General features: G+C 37.4%; 4 protein-coding genes across 4 annotated transcripts in view; all 4 read right to left on the bottom strand.

Annotated features, from left to right (window-relative positions):
- LOC146170321 (atrial natriuretic peptide receptor 1-like) overlaps nt 1-7,013 on the bottom strand; it is a 29,038-nt gene extending 22,025 nt beyond the window's left edge. The window contains 4 exon segments of the mRNA XM_083388253.1: nt 1,942-2,138; nt 3,875-4,018; nt 5,664-5,881; nt 6,738-7,013. Of these exon segments, the coding sequence (XP_083244379.1) occupies nt 1,942-2,138; nt 3,875-4,018; nt 5,664-5,881; nt 6,738-7,013 (835 nt within the window).
- Nucleotides 7,014-13,130: 6,117 nt separating this feature from the next.
- LOC146170320 (uncharacterized) lies at nt 13,131-14,633 on the bottom strand. The gene has a single exon (XM_083388242.1). It carries the CDS (start codon nt 14,631-14,633, stop codon nt 13,131-13,133), a length of 1,503 nt encoding a protein of 500 aa, XP_083244368.1.
- A 4,447-nt stretch (nt 14,634-19,080) lies between these two features.
- Nucleotides 19,081-20,526, bottom strand: LOC146170319 (putative 4-coumarate--CoA ligase 3). Its single transcript, XM_083388231.1, has one exon. It carries the CDS (start codon nt 20,524-20,526, stop codon nt 19,081-19,083), a length of 1,446 nt encoding a protein of 481 aa, XP_083244357.1.
- Nucleotides 20,527-21,412: 886 nt separating this feature from the next.
- LOC146170318 (uncharacterized) lies at nt 21,413-23,258 on the bottom strand. The gene has a single exon (XM_083388220.1). It carries the CDS (start codon nt 23,256-23,258, stop codon nt 21,741-21,743), a length of 1,518 nt encoding a protein of 505 aa, XP_083244346.1. The 3' UTR covers nt 21,413-21,740.
- Nucleotides 23,259-27,978: the final 4,720 nt, after the last annotated feature.

Here is a 27,978-nt window from a genome sequence, read left to right as displayed (position 1 = left end):
TATTAGACTTTAGGCAAAAGCGTTAAACTGCTCAGCAATTGGTCACTTCTAATTTAATACTTATATGAAAATTGTATTATATGAAAGGCTACCATTGTCATACCGCCCTAATGATTTGACCCCGTTTTCTAGGTCTACATTTTAGAAAGTGTTGTTCTTTTTTCAAAAAAACGTTTTTCACAAAGAAACAATTGGAATCGCTAACTTGTATATATTATTTTAAATGTCAAGGGATCGCTTCCTACGAAAATTATTGTTGTTCCAGACGACCTTTTTTGTGGGTGGTAAGCTCTATACATGATACAGCGATAGTTCGAAATTCTATCACCCCGTATGGGCACGAAAGAGATTTGTCCTGGGCGATTTTTACAATAATATAAATATTTTTTTACAACACTAAATAGGTAAACATAGCCATGTTTTTTAATTAGTAGAAACAGGGCCATGTAAACCCAGCATAGTCGTTTTAACCTATATACGGGTATTCACAGGTTTACGTGCCCCTATGAGACCTTACAGTCCAAATACTGATCCCCGAAATTCTCTCAATACCTGTTCAACCTTGAACTAAAAGCGTCGTAAAAACGGCAGAATGTTGCGGTTTGCCGGGTTTTACAGAGCCAACAACGAAGCCAACCTTAATGATTAATGGCAGAACGCCTTGCACCAGATACGAGCACAAGCAACAACGTCTGTGTTCTTCATGTCACATTGTTGTTTGTTCTTACCGATGCTCGATAAGGATTATTTGCGTTCGACGCCAGGCCTATACAACAGCGCTTCCTACCTGTATTTTTTATCCATAAAACGACATACGGGCAAGCTGCGGTGCGAATTAGTGTTATTTTTCTACAGTGTCGGCCAGGTCGGGCTATTGAGTGCATTAGACGTGTTTGCGCCTATAACGATAGGGGAACACATGGCCGGTTTCAGTGTCCATTTATAGAAGTAAGTGCTGAAAAGAACCTGGTGACCTCGCCCTGTTTTTCGCCTTCCTTCCAATTGCAACATCACTGAATAAACACTATATTATGCGGGCGCACGTGCGCTGTGATTAAACTTGTCGTGCACACAAGCAACACAATTTAACAAAGAGATGGTTGGTGAAGTATGAACCTTGTGCCGAGCTACTTTATTAGGTACTTTACGTTTTTGTCAATCACTTGTGTAATAGAGCTCAATTTGCTCTAATTCTAATATCAAGCGGCTATACATTGGTAGCGTAAAACATGATGCCAACGCCTATCTAGAGGTGTACATCGCAGTCGCAGAATATAAATTATACCAACAGTTTTATTTGAATCGCATAGTGTATGGCATAAAAACGTTCCATGCGTAGGTATGGGTGAGGATGACCAATAATATCGACTTGATCCCGATACCTGATGCCAAGAGGTAATATCGGCATTCGTCAGATGGTATCGGCCGATCCAATACAAAATTAAAACGATAATTCTGTGATCGAACGCGGAAAGTTTCACCTTCACAGCGAGGTACTTGGAAACGAAAGTCATAAATCAATCTGGAACAAACTAACCCATACCAGGCGGTAAGCTCGTCTAAACTATATGACAGTAGTTTTCAATATGTTTACCCAAAGGGGGGGGTCAACATATCGTACACTCAAAGCTTAACTTAAAAAGGCTTACAAATTATTTAGCAAAAAAGTAACTTCGCCTTTACTTGAACTTCAGTAGCAAACATTAATTTTACTGTACCATCCCTATATCAACTTCCCCCCAAACACCTTTTTCTCCCCTCCCTGGTTAAAAAGTTGCCCCTGGCAGAAGGCTTTCAGTGTAATTAATCCGTAAGCTTGGTGAAATGCTTTGGAAAACTTTACGCTTGTATCGTGTCCTCCGTATAACGTTTTCTCAACGAAAGTGCCACTCAGAATCGGCCAATTTGAGCAAAAAGGTGAGGCTAACTTAAAAGGCTTACCCCTGGCTTTGGTAGAAATCTCGTCTAATATCTCGTCCACATCTTCCTCGATATCTCGGTCCGTGTTCCTCTCCAGAACGTCGTACTGCCTGTCCCGTGTCCAGTTGACCTTGTTGTATTCGAGCGTCACGCCTCCCAGCATTATACCACAGTCGTTGTTCGTCGTGTAGCTAATGTGAGCTCCGTGGCTGTTGTAGCTGAAAAGCAAAGTACTGCACTTACCTTACCGTATTTAAGCCCCTACCTGGAGCTAGCACACAAAATGACGGCACAAAATTATAACGCGAAAATCCCTTTGTATGATGTCTGATTGGCCGTTCTGTTATGGATGATATCATGTCGTTGGCCTCGGTACTGCGTAACAATTAATAACTTTATTGTTGAATATTTTATAATGTTTTATGGTTTGCCTCGACGAAATCCTAGATCACCGCCGATTGTATGTGTTTACTCTAAAAAGAGTGTAGGACGTCAAACTTAAACAAATTAAAATATCTTTGGTGGTCAATTCTTGCCGAAAACCCCGCCAATATACCGTCACCTTGGGTAGCGTACGGCCACAGCCTATGTATCAATGGCTTCTATTGTCAACATAGCAGGATTTTGGCGCAATTTATGGTGGCTGAAGTTATGAGACATTTGGATTTAGTTTTACGCTTATAGTAAACAAATTGGAAATGCATAGGGAACTGCTAAGCAGGCCATACGTGACGACGAATAACCAACATTATTTTGGTTTCGTTTTATCGCCTGGCCGAAAAATACGATTTTAGTTTGGTTTTATTTGTAAGCTGTAAAGCGCAGGTGTCCCTGAAAGAAAATCTTAAATATTGTGCACGGTTGGGTAGCATGCTTACACGTAGAGAAGCAAATTACGTACAGTACGGTTCGCACTTCAAAGCAGCGATTTTTCATGAAAGGCTTTTAGATTCTTTGGGAAGTCAAATAATATCCCCCAATAACAAAACAAGTAGTGAACAAAGATTAAAACTACTTGCGTGTTAATCGCGTGTGAAAATATTGGAACGTACTGATTGTACTTTTTCCGCTTTTTATGACCAAAAAACGATTTTCCACTTTATTGATTGCCCAAACGAAAAACGCCTGCTGTTTAAAAGTTGAGTTTGTCGATATCACTAAGCTGATTTTGCAAACTTATAAAGTTAGATAGGCTAATGATCAACCAAAGTAAGGTAGGGTATAGTTATCTAATATTGCTAAGTATAGATCCTGTTTATTCGTTGTTCTTCAATAGTACCTCGACATAAATAAAAAACGGTAAATCTAGTTTAAAATGTTTTTTAATAGCTAAAACGTTAAAGTTACAACGATGAAAGAAACATATTGTGAATAATTAATCAATTGATCAAACATATCGGGACCTACGACACATTAAAGAAGTTAAAATGGCGCCACGCTTTGTTTAAATAAGAGTTTACACAAATTGCTTCGTAATTGCCGTTAAATGACCACCATTTTACTAAAGGTGAATAGCGCTCGAGATATGCACACAAGTTTACTTTCTGCGATATTGTGTTGTGTGTTTTAAAGGATCTGAAGGTTGTCCACAATTTTAGCACTTGTGTAGCCACGTTTTTTTCAAACAGACTTATTATCGGACTTACTATCGTATTAAACATACTACCTTTTGCGGGAAAATACTAAAATGTTTCGAAATGGTTAATTTTTATGTCTATTCAGTCAGGTTTTAAAATCAAAAGATAATTCTTCGAACATCAAGAAATTTAACGCCAAACCATATTCTTATTGACTAAGGGGGAAATAACATTTTTTTTGAAATGATGCTTAGGTTTTCTTATCGAAAAAATGTGCTTTGTTTTAATAATAGAATATCAAGGAATTTAATTTTATTTTACGTTAAACCAGAAATCTTTATCTTTAAAATTTCAACAGCGACAGTCAGTACACTTACTAAGAGTAGACGACCACGGTTATGTTCCAGTCGAACCTCTTGAGCGTCTGAACAAGATGGCTGCCAGCATCACTGGCTGTGATTCCTGTTCTTGTCGTGGTTGAGCAACAATTCAGATCCTGCTTTTCGTCCAGATTCGCGTTTCTGCGAAAATTAAGTGCTATGTGTAGTTAACGCGATTTAAAAATTCACGGCAAGCGTTCGGTTACGAACGAAGCAGTTTTGTTACATGCAATTCAAAAAACATTTTGAGATAGTTTGATTTACAGGAATGTATTTGTAGATGTGAAGTTTTTGATTTGATATTAATCGCGCAATTTTTGCAACTGAAGCTGTGATCACTTTACATCACCTCCAAGAGTTCTCTTGCGCAGTTTCTATTTGATCGAAAAAATAGTTTTAAATCGATATAAGTAATGACCTGTTTGCAAAAATGTTACAGATGACTGTTTGTGTCTGCGTGGAATACGTACGCGATAACTTTTGCTCGGCAGGTTTAAATCTCGAAAACTCTTCGCAAACTTAACGATCTCAGCTGATTTGTCTCAGAAAAAGTTTTCATAAAATCTTTGTCGGTTGTCATTTTGAAAGAATTTGAATGCCAGTTTCAGGGCAGCCCTATTTTTCTTGGCCGAGAATGAAATAACGTGTTTTTTTATTTGGAAAAATGCTTATTGAACGTTGATTTTCTTTCTAAAAAACTATGCCTTTGTTTCACCAGTAGAAGTTTTTTAAAAGAAAAGTTAAACATTTTTCGAAAACCTGCGAGTTAAGCCAACAATTTGTTTTGACACCAACAACGTACGAAAGCGAAAAATATTGGCGACAAGAAACTATATGCTGTAGTAAGGCGACAAACCATGCATGTTAAATATAGCGGTGTGAATGTCACGTTGCACATTTACAAAGGCGAATTTATCGAGTGTCGTAAATCCTATCTAACAACTTTAATTTTTCGTTCAAGGGCCTATAGGTGCACCTTGCATGTCGAAATATTGTTAGCCGAATATTGTGAGCAATTAACGCCCATGGTACGTATCGCCCCAAGAACCCTTGAACAGCGTTGACGCAAAACCAATTAGCGAAACTTCCGCGGTCCCTAGTTCAAATCCCGCTATTTGTTCTCGCAGCTTAATAGGGGTTTCCACCTATGAAAATCATTTACCTGGCGATGTTCGATTTTGTTAAAGTTGTAACTGTACAATTTCAAATTTCGTTTAAACCCTCAAGACAAGCAGCGCAATTTCGAAATAAAAAGAATCTTATAACAATACTTTAACCCAGGTGGCATTTTTCTTTCAAATCGAACACCTCGCCGTTTTTTGAGTATAAATATGAATGATTAAAGTGGTAATTCGAGGTTTTCAAATGGTAATTTTACACACATAAGATCCCTATTTAACAGCAAAAAACATTATCCCTTTGTTGAAACGTTCCATTGGTATATTTAGGCTAAATAAAATGTTATTGCTCGTAATCAAACAAATTTTCCAATTTTAGTAGTGTAACGTGCACAATTTTTATGGCAAGGACTTGACTTAATTTGCTCCAATTATGACTTGACTGGGACTTAAGTTATTTATAAATGTCTTGACTTGGATTTAAAAATGACTTATTTACAATACTGAAAAGGAAGATGTTGAAAATAGCAAAAAAATAAGTTAAAAAACATGTGAAATAAAGTCCATTGTTTTTTAGCAGGGCCAACGAAAGAAAAGAAACGCTACCAACAAACAATTTATTCGCTTTAAAAAGGGCGAGGTTAAAATCCACCACCACCACAACATACCTCGCTCCCGGCAGAATGACCGGCCATTTCCAGTGGCTGGCCAGGGTGGCGACCCGGCCAGATGCGAAATCGCACGTTACCCCGATAAAGACGTCAACCTCCTGTGTAGTGCTGTTCGCGCTCGTGCAGTTTTCCTCGATCAGTGCCTCGTCGTGGATGTCGGACACCACCACGGGCACGTAGTCAGGGTCGCACTTCGTATCTTCGTAGGTGGGCGGCTGTTATGTGAAATAAAGAAAGTCAAACCAAATTTGAACCGAAATTTATCAACCGGTTTTTGGCCAAAAAATATTAGGAAACACTATTGGACGTTCATTGTTTTTAAAGGCTCAAAGTTTCAAAAGTTTAGTCAATTTGGTCGACGATTACCAACATTTGGGCGTCAACAATATTTTTGCAATCCAAACACGTATTTAATATCTGTTTATCCGTTATACTTTTTTAGTTTTTACGAAATTGCGTAGCGTTTTGTGAACGTTTCGAACAAATCTTAACCCAGGTTGAACGAACACAATGAAAAAATGTGTATTAAAAACGTTTTAAGGAGCCGAACCGGAACTAAATTGAGTATTCTAACAGAACCTGAATTTTCTTAACCGGACCCGAAAATGTTAAATAGGCGGTTCACTCCAGCATGACGTCACAACTTGTATTTCACAGAGTCGATTTATGCCATATTCGAATTTTTATGAAAAAAATAATATTTGGTAAATAAACGTTGCTTTTTATACTTCAGACATTTCTATATTAAGCTGTTTGTTTTTTTGAAACGCCACGATTTTTTATTTAATACAAGTTACAATACTATAATATTAACTATAATATTATTCCGTACATTTGTTGACTTAATTTTACGTTCAACAACTCATATTATCCGAACCGGAACCGGTTTGACGGGTACTACCGCTAACATGACGGGTACTACCGCTAGGCATCGGGTATTGGCTCCGATCCGTTATTATCAGGCATTTCTAGTCAGCGGACTACCTACGTTAAAACAGTTGCATGCTGCAGGCGACCAAGGCATTCAGCATTAGCTTCACAAACTATACCCTATGTCAGCGGGCTACCTACGTTCAAGAACTGTGTGAGGTTGACGTCGTACTTCGCCAGTTGCGCCGTGGCGTCCACGAAGGCTCGGTCCACGGCCGGACGCACTTTGGCCCTTGAGAACTTGTACTGGTTGTCTTCGGGCACCAGAATCCACACGTGAAAGCGATGCGTTGAGTTTATAAGAATACGGTCTGGGCACTTGTCAGTCGACATCTGGCAGTTGCCAGCTTGCCACTGGCAGGTAAGCGCCACCAGCAGAGCAACCAAGTAGGCTGCAGCTGTTGTCGTTGCTGGCATGTTGCCTCGATTATTGAGATGCAGGATTTTGTTTTGTCGGAAGAGTATCTCATGTAATCAGAGGAGAATCAATTTAGCTAGACGTATAACGTAACCTATAATTTAAAAAAAATATGTAAACATTGGTAAGTTTTGAATATGCTGTTGCTGCCAGTCATTGTTTTAATTGTAAAATTGTCCTTCCGGCAAAATTTTGTTAAAGTACCAACGTTTCGACCACCTAATCGGCCGAAAGGAATTTAACATTAATTTTTTATCTTGCAAAACGAATTGACACGGATTGTCGATTAAGTTTTATTATTCAATGCTGAAAAACATTCCTTAAACATTCCTTCTCCGCTATCCTCTACAATTGCATGTCCACTTGTTTTATTTATCTTTTGAGTTACTAATGTCCCTGTATATATGTAGAATTTCGCTCTACGAACCTTAAATGATACTTACCTAATTAGGACCCTTTGCGGTCCACACCTCTTAATTTTAAAGTTATACGCTTGACACTATTCGTAGCTTGTCTATCTTCGAAAGTTTAAAATCGCGAAGTTCCTCTGTCAAAAGCAATCGTTGTTTTGTATAACCTTGTGCACGAAACGCTCAAACTAGATCGGTTTGAACACATTGCACACTTAATCAACCAGCAATCAGCTAACCGACGTCAGGCATCGATTTTTTCATACCATAAAAACACCAACATTGTAATTGCTCCCTTACATTAAGGAACTAAACGTAGGCTGGCCAAACATTTAATAGACTTCTGGTGTGCGTCACTAGATCGATATTCCTGTGTACTTTTCATAACGAGCGAAATTAACTGGGCTTTGTGGCCGATGACGTCGCAATCTTGACGATCAAAGTGGCCTGGCGGTAAATTATTGCGTTTCCCCAAATACTGGACTAATTACTTCTGGAAAAGACACGCCCCCATTGGAGAGCACGTTGAAACAAAGTGCACGAAGATACTGCCCAAAAACATACAGGCTATAGTCTGGCAATTTTGAAAATTCTTGATTCAGTGGCTATACATTTTGCAAAATTGTAGTTGTCGCTGGGTAAGATGTTTATGTTATGTGAACACTTCAGGTTCGCTTTACCATTCGATTATCTAAATTACTTGTGCAATAGGTTTTTAGAAAGAATCTCTTTTTACGGTATCTCAAAGTATATCTTATATTTAAAAATGATTTAAAATCTTGAACTTTTGAAATTGTTAAAAATAAAGTCTTTTTTTTAGTAGCTTTTACTGAAGATCGGCAAACTTTGATGTACGCAACGGTATTTTGCTGACCCATGTAAATCCCATTTATAAACAATATACAAATTTAACTATTTTGAAGGGACAAACCGAATGAATAAAATATGAAGATATCTCCTTGCCCTTACACGCAAAAGACGACAATGACTTCAAATGAGAGCAGATGTTCTTTAGACTTTCCTGTCTTAGTCGAAGTCAGTCATTAATAAGTTCCAGTCATTTAAAAGAAAAATATATTCGGCCACAAAAAAAGCATCATCAGTCTCTTATTCAAATAGATTTTGCTATTCTATTTTTAAATGATTAATGACTGACCTTGACTAAGACAGGAAAGTCTAGAAAATATATTGAAGGGATATTACAAATAGCTTCAAATCTCATTTTATCCTTTGAAATTATTATCTTGAACAATTTTTTCTGTAAACGCGCTCCCTTAGCACCGGACTATCATTTGTACAGCCAAATCCAAAACACCGATATAATCTCAAACGAAAAACAAACTACACCTGCCTCTTCCAAATGGAAATCTCCAGACTGCCTTAACCCACGAAGGCTGCGTAGACGCGCGCTATGTGTTGCCCCGGCGCGTTGAAACAAACTGGCCCGGGCGATAAACAAAGAAAAGTGTCATTGCGAGCAAACACGGATTTGGCTTATATATGATTAACCAACAGGTCGGCACAGCAGAAAAGCCAGTCGTCATCGGGTGTTTGTCTACACTTGAGAGCTGGATGCTATTGCCCCGTATCGTGCATTTATTGGAAGTACTTGACATGCGCCTTGTTTAGCGTCTTGGCAAACTAGGGGAGATCATAAGGGGCGAAAAGGGATCCCGGTTGCTATTTGCCTTGATAAGGTTGACGTGCACGTCGTACTCTACCAATTTCAGCTTTGTTTTTACACAATCCGCACTCAAAACATGGACTTTGGTCGATGAGTCTTCCTCAGTCTGTTACACTTTTGAAATATTAGCCTTTGTAAACGAAGTATTTTTCGAACCAATATTTTCCGCTGTAGGATCATAGAACAATCGTTTAGAAGTTAAAAAGGTTTGGAAGATAGTTTTTCCTGTTTGTGTCATTTTACTCTGCGTCTTGTTGCCCATGTGTGTCATTCCCTGATGAAGACTTTCTGAATAGTTAGCCGAAACATTAAATAAATAAATATATAACAGAAGAACTTATTTTTAGTATACTATGCCTGGTAGCAACAGCATATTTACCATCAAACTTCGTTGATAAAAAAACGTACAACTTATTATTTAGACTCCCCAGAATCCTGTAAGATGACTCAAGGTCGAACGTGACACACTTATCAAGTTCGGAACGTTGGGAACGGCCAATCGCAAAATTCTAGCTGTTTAATACTCGATGAGCCTGATAAGCAACAAAATATTATTTTTTCTCAATAATCTAGGCCTACCCTATGGGTATACCCAACATATATGTTGACAACGTTTTTTTACGTACACTTTTTTTCACGATATATAGCTGGAACAAAGTATTACCAGAAAAACATTTGTTTGTTTGACTTGTGAGTTTATATTTGCGGCACACAAAGGAAAATCGCTAGTTCTCAAATCAACACTGTACAGCTTTTCTATGAGGCCCCACCTCTACACTGCGAAGTTAATCTGAGCCCATAAATAATGCGCCCTTTAGTTGCGCTATTGGCGTGACGTCACGTTATGTCACGTGTCGTAAAACAGCCAAGTTTAAACACGCCGAGTTTTGAACAACCATCACCAAGAGATCTGCGTCAATCATTTATGGAAAATATAGAGAATCATGCCCTTAAAACCAGACTTGGACAACTAGATAATTCTAGTTTTCTAATTCATTGAATTAAGTAAAATGCGTCTAATTCTAATTCTAATCTAAGTTGTGAATGTGCTCTAATTATAATTCTAATCTAATTCGGATTTTACCAAAAATTCTACTTCGTCCAACCGCATTATTAGTCTCTCAGTTACAAAAAGAACTTGGATGTAATTTGTACAGTCCGAAAAGCACAAATAGCATCAAAATTAGCACAAACATATTTACCATTTATGTTCTTCTTAAAATTAATTCTAATTCAAATGTGAATTTTTAGGAAATTAGTAACTCTAATTCTAATCTAATTCGAGAAAAATCAAAACAATCTAATTCTAACTCTAATCTAATTCGGAAAAACTAAAATGCTCTAATTTCAATTCTAACCTAACTTTAAAAGGCTAAAATAAATCTATTGCCCAAGTCTGCTTAAACGGTTTCATTGAGTGGTTTTGTTCCTGATAAAAAAATACTTAGCCTCGTTTTACTCTTATTTCTTTTTAAACTTTATTAACGTTAAAATTCTATTTCGTATACTACCTACTCTAGAATTGATCAAAATATCACAATCGCACATATCCAGCAGGTATATGTAGGGGAAAGCGGGGAAAACGGACACCTCACTTTTTCCCTAACAAAAATCGTCTGCTTCAATATTTGTTTGCTGAACAGTGACTGCCGTCGAAAAAACATTTGTGTCCGTGATATCTTGCTACAAATTGCCATTAAAAATTTCCAAATCCTTTTTGCGATCACCATAATTAATGGAACGCTCTATCTCTTGGAATGCTGAATCTAAAAAGACCAACAGACAAAGTTTCGATAAACGCCATTTCTTTAGCATTGGAGTTATATCGGACGATTTTTAACTGCGCGAAACTTTTACAGCTGTTTGCTTTTCCAATCGTAAAACTTGCGTAAAACCGGGCGTAACCGTATTGAAAAAGTGCGTGAAAATGTATAGTCAGCGTTCGTGCGCCAAAGATAAGCAGGCGTTGTCCGGAGTTTATAACGTCGGCATTTGGTAAAATATGCAGTTGTACAGTTATCGCGTTGATTCGAAACAAGTGCATTTCAAACGTTAAAGTATCCCTATACTTTGGAACACTATATACGGATCTCTCCGAACGAGTTACCCGCATTTAGGGTCACCACAAGAGTCAGCCAAGCCGTGACAAGGCCTCGCCTTTGGCCAACGGGCCTTCGCGATCACGGTACGATGAAAGACCCTTGTGTGATAAGTATTATGTAAATGATATTTATTTTTATTTTTTTCATTACACTTAAACTACAAATAAAAAGACGGACGAAAATAAATAATAGCATCTATCGAGAAGCGACAGGTTGGGTAAAGGCCAGCCCACTTAACTTCATGAGCTGAGAGTTTTGTAGAATTTAAAGCACAGATGTACAGAGTGTATTATAGACTTGATCATAAAAACAAACACAGAAAGCGTCGGAAATGTCTTTGCATACTTAGAACGGTTTATAGCGAACCGCGCACATAACAGTAAGCAATTCAAGAAATCATTGTCAACACTAGTTTCGAACATGAGAGTCATGTAAACTGGATCGAGATATAAGAATTTCTAACCTGTGTGATAGCGACATCTTGTGGGTAAATTATTTAGTTTATTACCCTCTAGGTGGCGCTCCTAATATTGTTTGCTGAAATCATTGTGACTCCTAATAGCTTCGTTTGCTTACACTATGTTGCCAAACATATTGAACACGCCGTTACTCTGGCAAGAGAACGTGCCTTTTTGGACTTGCTACAAAAAAACTGGCCACTAGACGAATGTTTTTTACCATAAAAAGCTGTTTGACTATTCGTTTCTAAATTTTGTTTTTTGGTTGAGATTTGGTGCAAGTTTGAACTTTCTGTTCCAGTCCTATATTACTCGTAAAATCGTCTGGTTCAATTTACACCAAAATAGCTTCATAAAGTTAAAATTAAAACAAGCTTTTGCTTAACAAGAAAAATACAATGTTATTTAACATGAAGAATTTAGTGCGAGTCCCGCAAACCCTCTATTTAACGTTTAAAACCACCCTTATTTTAAACATTAAATACCTCGTCTAATAATGCACACATTTGTTGCTTTCAACATTGCCACTAATTTGATTTATTTGTGATAGCCAGCACGACCTGATGAATCTATGGTCTTGTTTAAGGATCAAACTAGCATCAAGTAATTAATTAGTTAAGTTCGGCTTTGACTACTTGGGCTCCGTTAAGATTTAAAATACAAAATAGGTAAGGAAACATCTGGTGCGGGTTCTAACCAATTAAAAGCCATTCTGAATGCAATTGGAATTCATTGATATCAGGTGTTTTTTTAAAATAAGTAATGTTTCTTGGGTCTGTCAAGCAACACTTTTTTTAACTTTGAAAAATTATTTTATTCTTGCTTACACATCCTGCTGTATGAAACAGCACAAAGAGAGGTTTTAGAACATATGTAAATATATCATGTAGCAGGCTTTAGCAAACAGCCAAAAGTGCGCAGAAAACATTCACATATAACCGACAAACGATCGGCATTGGGAGTTGCGCATCTGACCTTTTTATACACTAACCAACGTAGAATTTTATCATTTATATATGCGGTAATTGATTACGAAATTTCTAAAAATCGAAAATTTTTTTTTTTAATTTGCCGTTTAAAGAGGCTGAAAAGTAATTCTAAATAAAACTTTTTCAATGGTTATTTAAAAAAAAACAATTTTTATTTAAAGCGAACCTTCCATTTATAAAATATATCAAAATTGGAACCGTTCGTATTATATTTTAAATTTGGAAGCATTGAAACAAACTGCATTATAAAATATAACGATTAGAAGCAGAGATAATTTAGACAATACAAGATTGTGATAGGGAAACGAATTGATATACTAGATTAAAAATTTTAACATTTTTGTACAATAGCGTTATTACTCTCAACATATATCAACTATTGTTACCGAAACACAACAATACCCTGCATCAAATGTTTAACAATTAAGCGTATACCTGTAAAAATACAAATTGGTATTATATTAGTAGAAGTACTAAACCAAAGCCCGCTTCAAAGGCTTATTGAGGCCAGTTTTTGGAATTTTATCTATAAACTTCAATCCGCCGAACAGCTGCTTGAACTCAGCGACCCGACTATTGTAAAATGTCAAAAGGTCACCTTCCGTCAAATCCTGGTCCGACTTCACAACAAAAGCTTTGGGTGCTTCGATGTAGGTTGGGTGATCTACCCTAACCACAGCAGCTTCAACAACCCCTGGATGGGAAAGCAGGACTGCTTCTAGTTCAGTTGGAAAAACTGCGGTGTTGCCATTTGCCTTTATAATGTCCTTTATTCTGTCCACAATGTAGATGAAACCTTCATCATCGTAGTGACCAAAGTCTCCAGTGTGAACCCAACCATCTTCGTCTATAACCTTGGCCGTTTCTAGAGGCTGTTTATAATAACCTTTCATCATATAAGGACTTCTAACCAGCAACTCGCCGTTAGCGTTTGAACCCAATTCCTTCCCAGTAATGACGTCCATGACTTTCATCTCTACATTAGGAAGAAGCTGACCAACGCTTTCTGGTGGAGTCGCATGATGCTTAACATCTGTTACTCCGTTTGCTTCCGTCGAACCCCAACCGCTGTTAATGGGAACGCCAAACTTCTGACGTGCCTTTTGCAGAATAGCAGCTGGAACGCTGGCGCCTGTGGTAATAATAAATTGCAAAGATCCATTGGACGGCGCTTTCGATTCGTTAAAGATTTTTAACAGGGCGTTACCGTTGCTGATAGCGATCGAGTTAACGTTGTACTTTGAAATGAACAGATTAAAGTTCTCCGGTGTAAGGTTTGGTGCGATTAGGTGCTGCACACCACTTGTAACATAGACGAAGGTGGACACCACAGCGAACAGGTGCATAGGGCCACATAAAGTAACCCACACTTCTCCTTTTGGTTGCTTGGTTCCGACTGTAATGGCCATCATTCCAAAGTTAGTAACCTCTACTATTTTAGGGATTCCAGTCGACCCGCTTGTAAAGAAGAGAAATAGAGGATCTAGCATGACATCAACATCACTCGTGTCGAACAGCGTGGTTGTATCTTTGTCCAAAATTTCGATGGTATTTAATTCGTCAATTGTCCTTACGGTTCTTATATTTTCCGTGACCTCTAGGGAAACTGATTTATCCACAATACAAAATGATGCTTCTACTTGTTTCAACTGCTTCGACAGGGTTGTTTTATCGTTGAAGATAATGCAAGACGCAATGGTCGCTTTGCAAAGCGTAAGGCCTATAAGCAACGGAACGCTTTCGCTGTTAAACTTGACCACGATTCCAACCACATCTCCCTTTCGAACTCCAATTGAACGCAGCTTAAGTGCGACTTGTATTGATTCATCTCTCAATTGTTGGAACGTTACTTTCTTATCAGTGACTGGATCTATGAGGGCAACCATGTTGCCGAAGTTTTCCATTGCTTGTATTGCACTTTTTGCCAATGTTTCACGCGGAAGTTCGACATCAGGTTGCAAACTTTTAATCGGCATTTTTACTTTTCAAATTCCTGCCCTTTCAAATGTAAAGCACTGCTGTCGAAACTAAATCGCGGCTGGAAATCTTGCTGTCCGTCAAATGCACTCCGTGAGTGTTTTACAAATATCTGACCTTTTATTGAACTTTAGCGAAACAAACTATGCTCACTGTAAATACGCTCGTTCGACGCACGCGGCAGCTTCGTTGCTTGCAGTCCAACCGCTGTCCAGTTAACCATTAACTTTGGCGCGGTCAGAATGCGAACTCTTTCCATCCTTCTGTTGAACTTTTAACCTATAGTACAAGGGGTTCTTTAAGGGGGGTCCATATATGTGCACCTTGGGGTACGTGAACTAATTTTACTGGAAGGCCTAATTGAAATATTAATGTATATTTGAACAGTAAGGAAAAGAAAAGTATTGAATTAAAAATAAAAAAACGTTTTTGCACTGAATGTATATTTAGACTCCATTGGGAAACAGCGGATTTTTTATTTTTTTAAGTCTATTTGTATTGTGACATAAATTTGAGTTGTCATCTCCAATATTACTACACTGGTCAACGCGAAGCAAACTATAAACTATTTTTTAGTGGTCTGCAGTTAAAAAAGTTTAAGAGCCCCTGCTGTAGTATGACTAGACTTGCATTATTGCTCGTTACCTCATAACGGCGAGGCTGCAGCGCAATTCTGTTTCATTGCAGTGATTTTAGCAAAGCGCGGCTTAAGCCAGGGTTAAGGTAATCTAAACCCTGTGTATAGGCAGCTGCTTTGGTTTTCCAACACTTATCATGCCACACCCCATTATTTTCGATATCTTACGGCTCAATTTGACCATTGTAAAAATGTTTTATTTTCAAGCGATTTTTTTAAATTAAAACATTTTCTAAAAGTACAACGAAACATTTGGATTAACCATTAAAAATGTTGTCCACTCGTTAAATATACATCTTAAGAAGACCAACAAGCCAGGTTGCAAAGTATATAGAACGATAAAGTTAAATTGTTTTAAAATAAACTTTTTAATCATTATTGTTTTTTATTAATAAATTGATCCATGTTTCATTTGAAAAGATTTCTGACATTTCTTCAATTCCTACAAACATTTACAAACATATTCGTCGTTTTGAATTGAATTCATATTTTAGCACCAAACAAATGCCAAGTTGATTTTACGCAATCACACAAGCGCGGTATTTATCGCGTTATCCGTTTTGTTCATTTCTACAAACAAACTTTACAAACAGCAACCTAACATTCTTTAAATATATTTGTCGCAGAAATAACATAACGGTAGACCAAGTCAATATTAAAAATTAAATGTTTGTTAAGAGTGCAACGAAACTGGTGGACTTTCTAAACTTGTTGTATAGTTTCCTTAACCCAGGGGTGTCCAACAAGCGGCACGCGACCTAATAAAAAAAGCCACGCGAGCCCTTCAAAAAAACACAAATTGTTATTTAGCCAATTTCCAAAAAAGCTCAATTTGTTATTCAGCCAATTGTCAGAAAATACTAAGTTTGTTATACAACCAATTTGTTTGTTCACAATATACCGTTGTTTGTTCACAATATACCGTTGTTTGTTCACAATATAAAACAATCGCGGCAATCACGACAACCAACAATGACTTTTGATATAGTAACATTATACTGTGTGGAGGCTAGCATTCACATACTATTATATAGCTTGGTGTGAAGATACAAAAGTAAGCTCACCGAGAGACACTTAGATGTATTGATGCGCATTTCTACTAGACTGTTTTTTTTTCAAGTTTAAATAAACGTTCTTATTTTTGGTAAAATAAGCGCTTTTATGATTAAAAAGAATATTTCGGTTACGAAACTTTGAACGGTAAGAAGTTATAAGATAAAAATTGGCACGCCGGCATGTTTGAGTTGGACACCCCAGAGTTAACCTGTTTGGTTTCCAACGTTTATCCGTCTGCGAGGAATGAATTACCAAAGAAGTTTTCCATAAGTTATTCGATTTTTTCTGTGCAACGTGATAAAGAAAACCCTAATTGTTTAGACGCAAAGGCATTACGTATGATTTAATTTTCACCAAATATTTTACAACTGGGTACACTATGAATCTGTAATCGACATGATTTTTTTTCGACAAAATTTAATTAGTCTGTTTGCATTTTAGCTTTTTTTTATTTGATGACAACTTATCTTTTGCTCTATTTCTGCATTTGAGAACACGAGGGTCAGCGTTATTACACACTTTTAATTTGGACGTGCACTGCAACCAACTAATTATCACGTGGATGTTTGATTTAAGGACCCGTTTAGTAAATGTGCACTATGAGTTTGACTAGGGTTGTTCAAGAATCTATCCAGGGCTAGCAAATTGTTTTATGTATTTTACGCAGGTAACACACAACTCAGATTCGGACAGATATGTAATTCTAGTTTTCTTATTCAATGAAGTATAGCAAAATGCGGCTAATTCTAATTCTAATCTAATTCGGATTTCACCAAAAATACTACTTTGTTCAACGGCTTTTTATTCTCTTAGTCAAAAATAAAGAATTTTAATTGAAACTCTTTGGTTTGAACGACATTTAAGTAATTTTTACAGTTTGCATAAATAATAACCTAAAAGGCATATAAATTAGCACTCATACATTTACCATTCTCATTCTTTTTAAAAATATTTCGCGATTTAAATGAAATCGAATGTAAATAATAGTGTACGAGGCCATTCTCAGTCAACATTTCACATCATACAAAATATTAAAATTACATAGGACACATTGTAATAAAAATGCTTTACTAATAAAGGCTGGATATCGCTCTTGGTCTGCCATCCAAACATTGAAATAGCTTAAATTCCACGGTTTCTTAGGTGGACTGCCTAAAAAGCGCTTACGAATTGTCGTCTTTAATAACTATCAATGTGAGTCCTAGCAAAGTGTAGCTTTACAAAAAATCTCAGCATACATAAAAAGAATCCAACAAATTTGTTAAAACGTTTCACGGAAGCTGTTTTTTAAAAACTTTACAAACTGTTTTAAAACCTGAACATCTTGAACAAAACTAGGAAATTGAACGATCAATATAACAAATATTTAAGTAGGAAGATAAACGTAAAATTTTTCTATAAATTTAGAAAACAGTGGTCGCCTTTTCTATACAGACCAACGATATCCAGTTAACCATTAACTTTTGCGCGTACAGATTGCCAATATCCAAGTACTTGCGTTACACTATGACCTTTTGGTATGACTAGGCAATTTTAAGTCGACGTGGTGTTAAGCATAGCTCGAAGCAAGTTGTCTTTTCACCAGGGCTTTGGAGCAGGCGTAAATGTTAAATTGCTCCGGATCCAGCTCGGGAGCTCTCTTTTATTATAGGTTAGCTCCAGCTCCGAAGCTTAATAATACCACTGCTCCGGCTCCACCTCCGGTTGCATTACGTCAAAAATGTAGTTAAAGGATGAACGCTAAATTTACAATATCTAGCGTTTCAAAATAATCGCAAACAAAATACCACAATAAAAAAAACAAAAAAAAACACCACAATGGTTAGTTAGAAAAGGTGGCGTCAAAAAAGGCAACAATTCTTAATTTTGTTAAGGATTGCTGTTAAACTATGTGACTTCAGCTATTAGTAATAGCATAGCATCTTATGAAATACATCGGAGCCGGAGCTATTTTTTAAACAACTGGCTCCAGCTCCATTTGAATTTTACGTAGAGCTCCGGCTCCAGCTCCGGCTCCGTTTAAAATGCACGGCTCCGGGGCTCCGGCTCCATGCTCCGGCTCCGGCTCCAAAGCCCTGCTTCTCACAATGTTACCATAAAGCAGCTGTTCTCTTTTGAAACAAGAAAAGTCATATAGTTGGCACTTCAACACACGTTATCGACCTATTATAGTTGTTTTCCAGTATATTTCTTAAAGTGTGGTGTTTCGTTGTTAGGTTATTCTTGCACTCTACAGAATCCAGACCCTTAAAGCACCGTTTGACGTAATCAAACAACCAGGAACATGTTTGCACAAAACGTTGAATATTTGTTGCATTTAGAAGAACAACACGTTTAAGTCAAAAATAAATTTGTCGAATTAAATTTTATTTTTGTCCTGAATGAAATAAAAAAAACTATATATTATTTTTTTTGTCACAAGAACGAAAAACAAATTCAAGATTTCCAAATGAATAATGTAGGTTAATAAGTTCCTGAGAAGGCCACGTTTAACACTATTTTTAAAATATGGTAACGTATGTATTTTGAAAGGCACGAAGGTTTACAAGTCGTTACACATATAAAGACGAAACGTGACAAATATAAATTGGTCGATAAAATAAAAACAAGAAGTTGCCATAAATTTATAAAGTTGCTGTAATAAATTATACAGTAAATGTTAAATAGCTACTCTTTTATCATGTTAGCAAAAATTCAAAAGTGTATTTTGTGAGATTTAACATTAAAGCGTCACGACGGGGTCCAAACATGAACTACTTTTCTAGCAAGGCTCGTTTGAACGGCTTTCCAATACTAATTTTGGGAATTTCATTAATAAACTCCAATCCTCCATGAAGCTGTTTAAACTCGGCGACACGACTATTGTAAAATAACAGAAGGTCACCTTCGGTCAAATCATGGTCCGACTTTACAACAAAAGCTTTGGGTGCTTCCATGTAGGTTGGGTGATCGACCTTAACCACAGCAGCTTCAACAACCCCTGGATGGGAAAGTAGGACTGCTTCTAGTTCTGCTGGAAATACTGCAATGGTGCCGTTTGCCTTTATAATGTCCTTTATTCTGTCCACAATGTAGATGAATCCTTTCTCATCGTAGTGTCCAAAATCTCCGGTGTGAACCCAGCCATCTTCGTCTATAACTTTAGCCGTTTCTAGAGGCTGTTTATAATACCCTTTCATAACGTAGGGACTTCTTACACACAATTCGCCGTTCTCGTTTGAACCTAATTCTTTTTCGGAAACAACATCTATGACTTTTAATTCGATGTTTGGAAGAAGATACCCTACACTGCTGGCTGGAGTTGATGGAAGACTAGCATCTGTTATCCCACTTGCTTCTGTCGAACCCCAGGCACTGTTAATGTGAACACCAAACTTCCGACGAGCACTTTGAATAATGTCAGCTGAAACACTGGCGCCTGTGGTAATGATATACTGCAAAGTACCATTGGACGGTGCTACAGATTCCCTGAATATTTTCAGCACTGCACTACCATTGCTTATAGCGATCACGTTCACGCCATATTTGGAAATAAACTGATTGAATTCCACAGGTGAAAGGCTTGCCGTGATTACGTGCTGTACACCATTAATAGCGTACACAAAAGTAGATACAACACCGAAAAGGTGCATAGGGGAGCATACAGTGATCCGTACATCCCCTGGTAGTGGCTGGGTTGAGCCTGAAATAGACACCATTCCAAAGTTGGTCATCTCAACTATCTTGGGGACTCCGGTCGACCCGCTTGTAAAGAACAGAAACAAAGGATCTTGCATAACATCAACATCGCCAGTGTCAAACAGCGTGGTTGTATCTTCGTCTAAAATTTTGATAGCATCTATCTTATTAATTGTCATGACAGTTCTTACATTTTTTGTGATATCAGCTGATACCGATTCGTCCACAAAACAGAATTTCGCTTCTACTTGATCCAGTTGCATGGCTAGGGTTGATATGTCATTGTGGATATTACAAGACGCAATAGTTGCTTTGCAAAGCACGAGGCCAATAACCAAAGGAATGCTCACGCTATTAAAGTTCAGAATGATTCCAACCACATCTCCCTTTCGAACTCCAATTGAACGCAGTTTAAGTGCGACTTGAATTGACTCTTCTCTGAGTTGTTGAAATGTAACTTTTTTGTCAGTGACCGGATCTATTAAGGCAACCTTATCGCCAAACCTTTCCATGGCCTCCATTGTTTTTTTTGCTAAGGTCTCTCGCGAGAGATTTATATCGGAAAGAAAACTTTTAATCGGCATAGTATCTGGTTGTTGAAATAAAGCTTCAGCTGAAAGTATCAACAAATGAATTCACTGAACGAACTTGATGTAAGCCGCTTCTTAAACCTGTTGGCAGTATAAGCTGGTCGGTGCAAGGTATAACATGTTAAATATGTATGCCATATGCATCAGGATTGCTAACCCGTTTATTTCCTTACTTTACCACTGTCTGACGCTGTTATACATGACAAATCCTTGTTCACTGGCAGCAAAGAAGTGTTTAACCCACAGCTGATGTGTAATACATTCTGTTCCTTATGCGTGTCGCATCAGGCGGGACAAGGTTACATAACCCGTTGTAAATTTGCAAAGATTATAAAACCTTGTATTAGCTGCTTATTACAAAATGTCAAAATGCAAAACTATTTACACCTTTTCATACCACACAATGTTTTGTCCTAAATTTTTTTTGTAACACGGTCCCCATGATCCAGATGAAAATGTATGAGCTTTACTTAAGATTTAAAGCTTTTTTTTAAACATATTTTGTATAATATGCTGCCATGCGTCGAAAGTTAATTTTTGTGGGCATGCCGCCGACTACTTTTAGATGACATATAGTTTACCCCAAAAAAGGTGCGGAGCATTAAGTGAAAAGGGTGCGGAGCATTAAGTGAACAAAAGGTGCGGAGCATTAGTGCTAACTCCACGACCGACCATTACTAAGCAAGACTAAATATATTGTCTTTATCCTCATCATCCATTAATACGAGCATAAAATTCATTTCTGCTTGGATCAATTGAGCAATTTCTTGTTGCACTTTCCTAAAAGTAAACGAATTTTCTTTAATTTTTACTCATGCGGAGTCTCTTTTATGTGGCGGATGATAATGTACGGGCACCTATAACAAATCACATACTCCATGTCGTACGAGAAACGCTTGTTCATTAGTTATTTAATTATATGGTTATTCAGAATAATAAAATAAACGCTTAACACAGCCTTGTGGCAAATTTATCAAAATTGAACGCAAAAAAGGGCATAATAAAAGCTAATAGTTAACCAAGGATTGGGTTACGCTAAAAAAAAATTAAACTGATTAATTCATCGAATTAGTCGTTTTACAAAAATGCAACAAATTGAATAAATCTTAATTTAAAATATTTTAGTATTTCAAAGTTGTTCCTCTTCATTTCACCAAAACCCTCTTCAAAGGTTTACCAATTCCAGTTTTTGGAATTTCGTCAATAAACTCCAATCCCCCATGAAGCTGTTTAAATTCTGCGACCCGACTATTGTAAAACGACAAAAGGTCACTGTCGGTCAAATCCTGGTCCGACCTCACAACAAAAGCTTTGGGTGCTTCGATGAAGGTTGGGTGATCGACTTTCACCACAGCAGCTTCAACAACCCCTGGATGGGAAAGCAGGACTGCTTCGAGCTCAGTTGGGTATATAGCCGTGTTGCCGTTTGCCTTTATAATGTCCTTTATCCTGTCCACAACGTAAACAAATCCTTTCTCGTCGTAGTGACCAAAGTCCCCAGTGTGCAGCCACCCATCGGCGTCTATAACTTTAGCCGTTAACGCGGGCTGTTTGTAATAACCTTTCATAACGTATGGACTTTTAACGCACAGCTCGCCATTTTGGTTGGCGCCTAACACGTCGCCGGAGATCACATCGATCACTTTCATCTGGACACTTGGAAGAAGGTAACCGGCACTCTCCACAGGAGTTGAAGGTGATCTTCCATTCGCCATCCAGTTTCCTTCTGTTGAACCAAGCGCACTCCCGACATGGACTCCAAATTTCTCGCGAGCCTTCCGAATGGCGTCAGGCGGAAACTTGGCGCCCGTGGTGATGATAAACTGCAAGGAACCGTTGCTCGGCCTCTCTGCCTCCTTGAGTATTTTCACGAAGGAGCTAGCGTTGCTCATGAATATTGAGTTGACGCTGTACTTGGAAATAAACTGATTGAAGTGGTCAGGTGAAAGGCTGGCTGTGATGACATGCTGAATGCCGCCTAAGGCATAAGTAAAGGTTGATAGGACTGCGAAAATATGCATTGGGGCACATACAGTTAAGCACACATCTCCGGGTAACTGCTGTGTCATGGATCTAGTTGCACTGATAACCGACAACATCCCAAAATTGGTCACCTCAACAATTTTGGGGGCTCCAGTCGAACCGCTTGTAAAGAACAGAAACAGTGGATCTTGCATGATATCAACATCGCTATATTCAAAGAGCGCGCTTGTATCTTCATCCATGACCTTTAACGCATTGATTTCCCTCACATTTAAAACAGTTTTTATATTTTTCGTGACATCAGGTGGCACCGATTCATCTACAAGACAGAAAGCTGCCTCTACTTGTTCCAACTGCTTCGACAGGGTTGTTTTATCGTTAAAAATGTTGCAAGACGCAATGGTCGCTTTGCAAAGCGCAAGGCCTATAAGCAACGGAACGCTTTCGCTATTAAACTTAAGCACGATTCCAACAACATCTCCCTTTCGAACTCCAATTGAACGCAGTTTAAGTGCGACCTGAATTGACTCTTCTCTGAGTTGTTGAAACGTGACTTTCTTATCAGTGACTGAATCTATTAAGGCAACCATATTGCCAAACTTTTCCATCGCTTCCATTGCGCTTTTGGCCAAGGTCCCTTTGGCAGTTTCCACATCAGGAAGATTACTTTTAATCGGCATTTTACTGTTTTTGTTACGGTAAAGGTTTTGCTAAAACAGAATAAATAATTAATATACAGTTTAAAAAATTGACGTAAGCAGCAATGTTTTAAGAAATGTAAGTAACCGGAACAGAATTTCTCAAAACCGTTATTTTCTCAAACCAAACGAAAATAGAGCTTTATCTATTTTAAAGTCGCTTTACATAATGGAATAAAAGTAAAATTTTTAGGACTGAAGTAAAACTTTAAACAATCCTAGACGGAATTCAGTTTTAAAGTTTGTTAAAAACAACATTTTAACATTAATGTTGTTCAAGTTCAAAATTGTTTGTGCGTTACAGCAATCAATCAAAACATCTCTTCTTGCCATTTTATTTATACTTGAAATTGTAACAGCCTTTACTCGTATGTCCGATACCTTTGTATCTCGATACCCGTTACACGATATTTAAAAAAAGTATCGCGAACGATGCGATACCAATTTACGTCATTACTATGTTCAAATAAGATTATTAAAATGTAGTTTGGTGACCTCTGCTCTGAATCAGCCTTTTACCTAAATTTGTTGAACAAAATTTTAATTTTAATTCAAGGTATTTGACAAAATTACTTAATTCCAGTCCTATTAAACTTATTTGTCCAAAAGAATTAATTATTTGAAAACAGTGGCACTCTATCTTAAGTGAACTCTATCTACTGTTCAGCTTTAAGGCCCAAATGAGCTTTAAACCCGGTTTGAAGCCTACAAATTTGTCTGTTCGGCTGGCGAAAAATTACCGTTTTATTACCGGCCGAATTTACCTTCAGTTGGAAACCAATATTTTTTATGTTTATTTTATTTAGCGCGGGCCGTAGCTGCGCGAGCACAGATGTAACGTACTTTATACAGCAGATAAAAAGATGTCCCGCGCTATACAACGTGGTAATCTGATACTACGCCTATCGATTGACCAGTCTGTTGAAGCACGTTGTGTTTCAATTAGTTTGACTCCAAAACAATAGTTTCAGTGCCTGGCAGCAACAGCACATTCATTAAATTGAAAGGACTGTATGGACCTGAGGTTGTTGCTATTATACGAAGATATGCCTTTCAGCAACAGCATATTCATTGATAGAATTAGTGTTTCTTACACGATGCATCACATAAGGTTGGGTACAAATTAAAAATATATAAAACGTATATTTCATTTGTCATTTTTTTCTTTTTTCTTTTGTCTAAGGTAATTTCGCGCACCCCTCACAAAATGAGAAATATCCGCAACTGTTATGCTAATGAACAAAAACTTTCAAGTAGTTCATAAAATACCGTCATGCCAAAAACAATTGCGCCCGATTTGCTCGCAAGAAGCACCATCATAATTTATGAGGTCTACAGCTTCGCCATGAGGTAAAAAGGTCTAAGAACACTAATCTGATACGAAGTTTTACGTTTGTAAATGTATTCACAGTACAGTAAGCCTATCCACGTGCGCTAATTAATTCTGTGATACATAGATGCGGCGGTTACTGGTTGACCAAATGTGCAGAACCATTCACCATTTGCCAGCATTCTGACTAGCAGTTTAGAGTTTGAAATAGTGGGGCGTTTCAACGACATTTTTAAAGTAATAGTTTCCAGCGTGCTGTGTAAACAGTTACAAATTTTGCCGAATTTTCTGTAAATGAAAACAGAATACCTGGTCACTGTGAGCTGAAAATACCTTCATTTAGGTTTATCGCCAGTTAATCTGTATGTTCTGCTACAAAATTATTTATTAAAAACTTTTTACCGCTGCATACATCATGGTAAACGTCTCTGCTACCAGAATGAGTGAAAACGAATCGCAGCAGCGACTCCCTACACAGACACCATAAAACGAGATCTTTGTTGATTCAGTTTACAATAGCAAGATCATTTTACAGGGCACTGGGCTTGCTCAAAAGTACGTTACAGTTTTCGGTTGATAGGCATAAAAATGGTTCAAGGTTAGAAATGTTTGTCTATTTGGTTTTACTGGTCAGATGCGGTTTAGAAAGCCTATGAGCCACGTAATTAACAGCAATCCAATCCCAAACATATGTAGTGGAGACCTATACACTTTACAAAACACATGAATTGAACAGAGTAGGCTATAGACTACAGTTGCTGTTCTCTCACAAACCTTAACACCGCGATAAATTCCTCGCTCAAGCGATTGACAGGCCCATGAATTCCCGTTAGGTTAAACTACCTGTACTGCAAGTGTCATACGACTACGTATCGCCATGTATACAAACATATAACCATCAGGTTTGCAGATTTGCTCCAGCTAGCGTTGCTTTGCATACATGTTGCCGCCTTGGTTGTGAGCGTCACGGCTAAAAATTACTTTTAAATACAAAATTTAAACTTTTCCATTTAAACTCCATATGAACACTATTTGAGCTATTGCTAAACATCTAAATGCAACTATTTTGTGATTCTACCAATTTTTCTTGTCTGACTCTTATTATTACCATATGATTTTAGAGCTTTTATTTTACTGTTGGCCAACTAAATTAGCACGGTTGCACATAACCTTCAGCCCTGTAAAATGTTGCTTTAGATACAACACTAATTCATCATTTGCGCATCGACTTACAAATTGCTCTATTTCTGGTTTCTAAATATCTGTTTAGGAAGAAAGGTCCTGTTCCTTTCTGGCATTTAGGCTAGTATCAATCTACACTTATACATGTTTCAATTTTAGGTATACTCAGCACAGATCTTCAATGTTGCTTAAAAATCAATGTCAAAGCCATATTTTGCGATGTTTAGCTTTGGCATTCATTTTCAAGTCGATTTCAATTGCAAGAACACCCTGGTTTTGCACTATTGCCTGCGGCTTGTGTGTCCATTTATTTACCGAACGGGTTTTTGTTAATAATAAACCAGGTCAAGCGCTTCACGGTTGAACGATCACTCGCAACGTCATAGGCCAGTGCTTCTTAATTTTTTTGAGTTTCGTTCACCCCTAGCATCTATCTCCAGATTTAAATCACCCTTGTCTCATGATATGTATCCGTCCTGGTCAAGCAGTGCTTCTCAAACTTTTTTGGTTTTGTTCACCCCTAGCATCTATCTCCAGATTTCATTCACCCTTGTGAAAAAAACTTAGAATTGATTTTGTTTTTGGCAATTCTCACCTGTTCACTGAACAGGTTGAACACCCGTAATATCCGCCCGGCTCGCAAGCTTTCATCCATTTCTGACGTTCAGCCTTATTCACCTCTTTTGGTTGGTTCACACCTGCAAGAATTTTATTCACCCTGGGGTGAACTATTTACCTGATTAAGAAACACTGTCCTAGACATTTGTCGACTCCTATGTAACTATAGTATATTTTAATACACTATGCTAATGTAACGTTTAAGGGTATAACTATCCGATTGGTGACGTAAAATTGGCAAAACTTTCGATTTAAAAACTGATGCATTTGACACAAGAATCTTGCATGAAACATAAAGATATTGTATTTATTCGGAACATCAAACGCAAACTAAAAATAACACAAACACCCTGCTACAAAATCACGGCTTTGGGTTCCCAGGGGGCAGCGAAATAACAATAGGTATATCGAGTCAGCTGTCTCCTGGCTGGCAGTGGTTCTATTTGCATTAAAATGTTATAGGCAAGTAAAACTGCCTACACGTCATCCATTAATTAAAAGCCCTATTTTTTACCTTGAACTTGCGGTTATGCCTTTATTAGGTGAAGTACAGTTTACCACAACATTAATTAAAAGATTGAGATCAGTGCTTCTCAACCTATGGGTCGCGACCCAAGACTGGGTCGCTGTTTGATTTGGTTTGGGTCCCTGACTGCAGTAATTCACATGTTTATATCAATTAAGATTGGTTCTGAGAGAGATTTTTTAATTTGGAAATTAAGGAAGCAATACAAATAATGACTTATAATATTTTTTGAAGTTCTAAATTCTTAATGCTAATGTATATTTTTTGTTCGCTTACAAGAAGCTATAGTTTTCATTTCGCTTACGAGAAAAAACAATTGAGTCGCCAAATCTCAGTCGTCATACTTGCGCCTAATATTTGGGTCGCCACGAAAAAAGGTTGAGAAGCACTGATTTGAATGGTGCCGAAATACTTTTGTGTTGTATCGGAAAGCAACACACATCACCGCCAACCAATAGCAAATATATAGTATTTTATGGTTTAAGTTAAAACAAAATTAAACAACTTTGATGCGTGGATGGATATGTTTTTAGATTGTGAAAAACAACTTGTTGAAACACAAATCGCATTTAAAATTTTCTTCGCAGAAACGACGTTAAAAAAAATAAATAAAAATTGATATAAAAACATTTTATAGTCAATTTAATCGGCCGTAGGTTTAGAATTTTATTCCAGTAAAGCGTTGTCGTTTTCTCGCAATATATTTTCTTTCTTTCAATAGAAAGAGAGTGGCCCAAATAAATGATAAAAGATTCGTTCTTTTATTTGCATGCCTAACAAATGAGGTTGAAATAAAATTTACTGAAGATGGCATAAGCACTTGCCGAAACGTTTGCAAATAAAAGAATGAATCTTTTTTCATTTATTTGGGCCACTCTCTTTCTATTGAAGATTATGAACAGATCCGTGTTTAGTGTTCCATTTTCTTTCCTTATATAGGAACACGATTTTCCCAATTGCCGATTTACGAAAACGCAGGCTTTTCTCTGAAACAACATCAACTCCCGTCCGCACTGGTTGGCTCACCACGAAACTCGTGCAATGCA

This window comes from Ascidiella aspersa, chromosome 1 (assembly GCF_963924565.1).
Source record: "Ascidiella aspersa chromosome 1, kaAscAspe10.2, whole genome shotgun sequence".
In the NCBI taxonomy this organism is placed as follows: domain Eukaryota; kingdom Metazoa; phylum Chordata; class Ascidiacea; order Phlebobranchia; family Ascidiidae; genus Ascidiella; species Ascidiella aspersa.
Note: the sequence above shows the minus strand (reverse complement) of the source record. Positions and strands in the feature narration are given on the sequence as shown.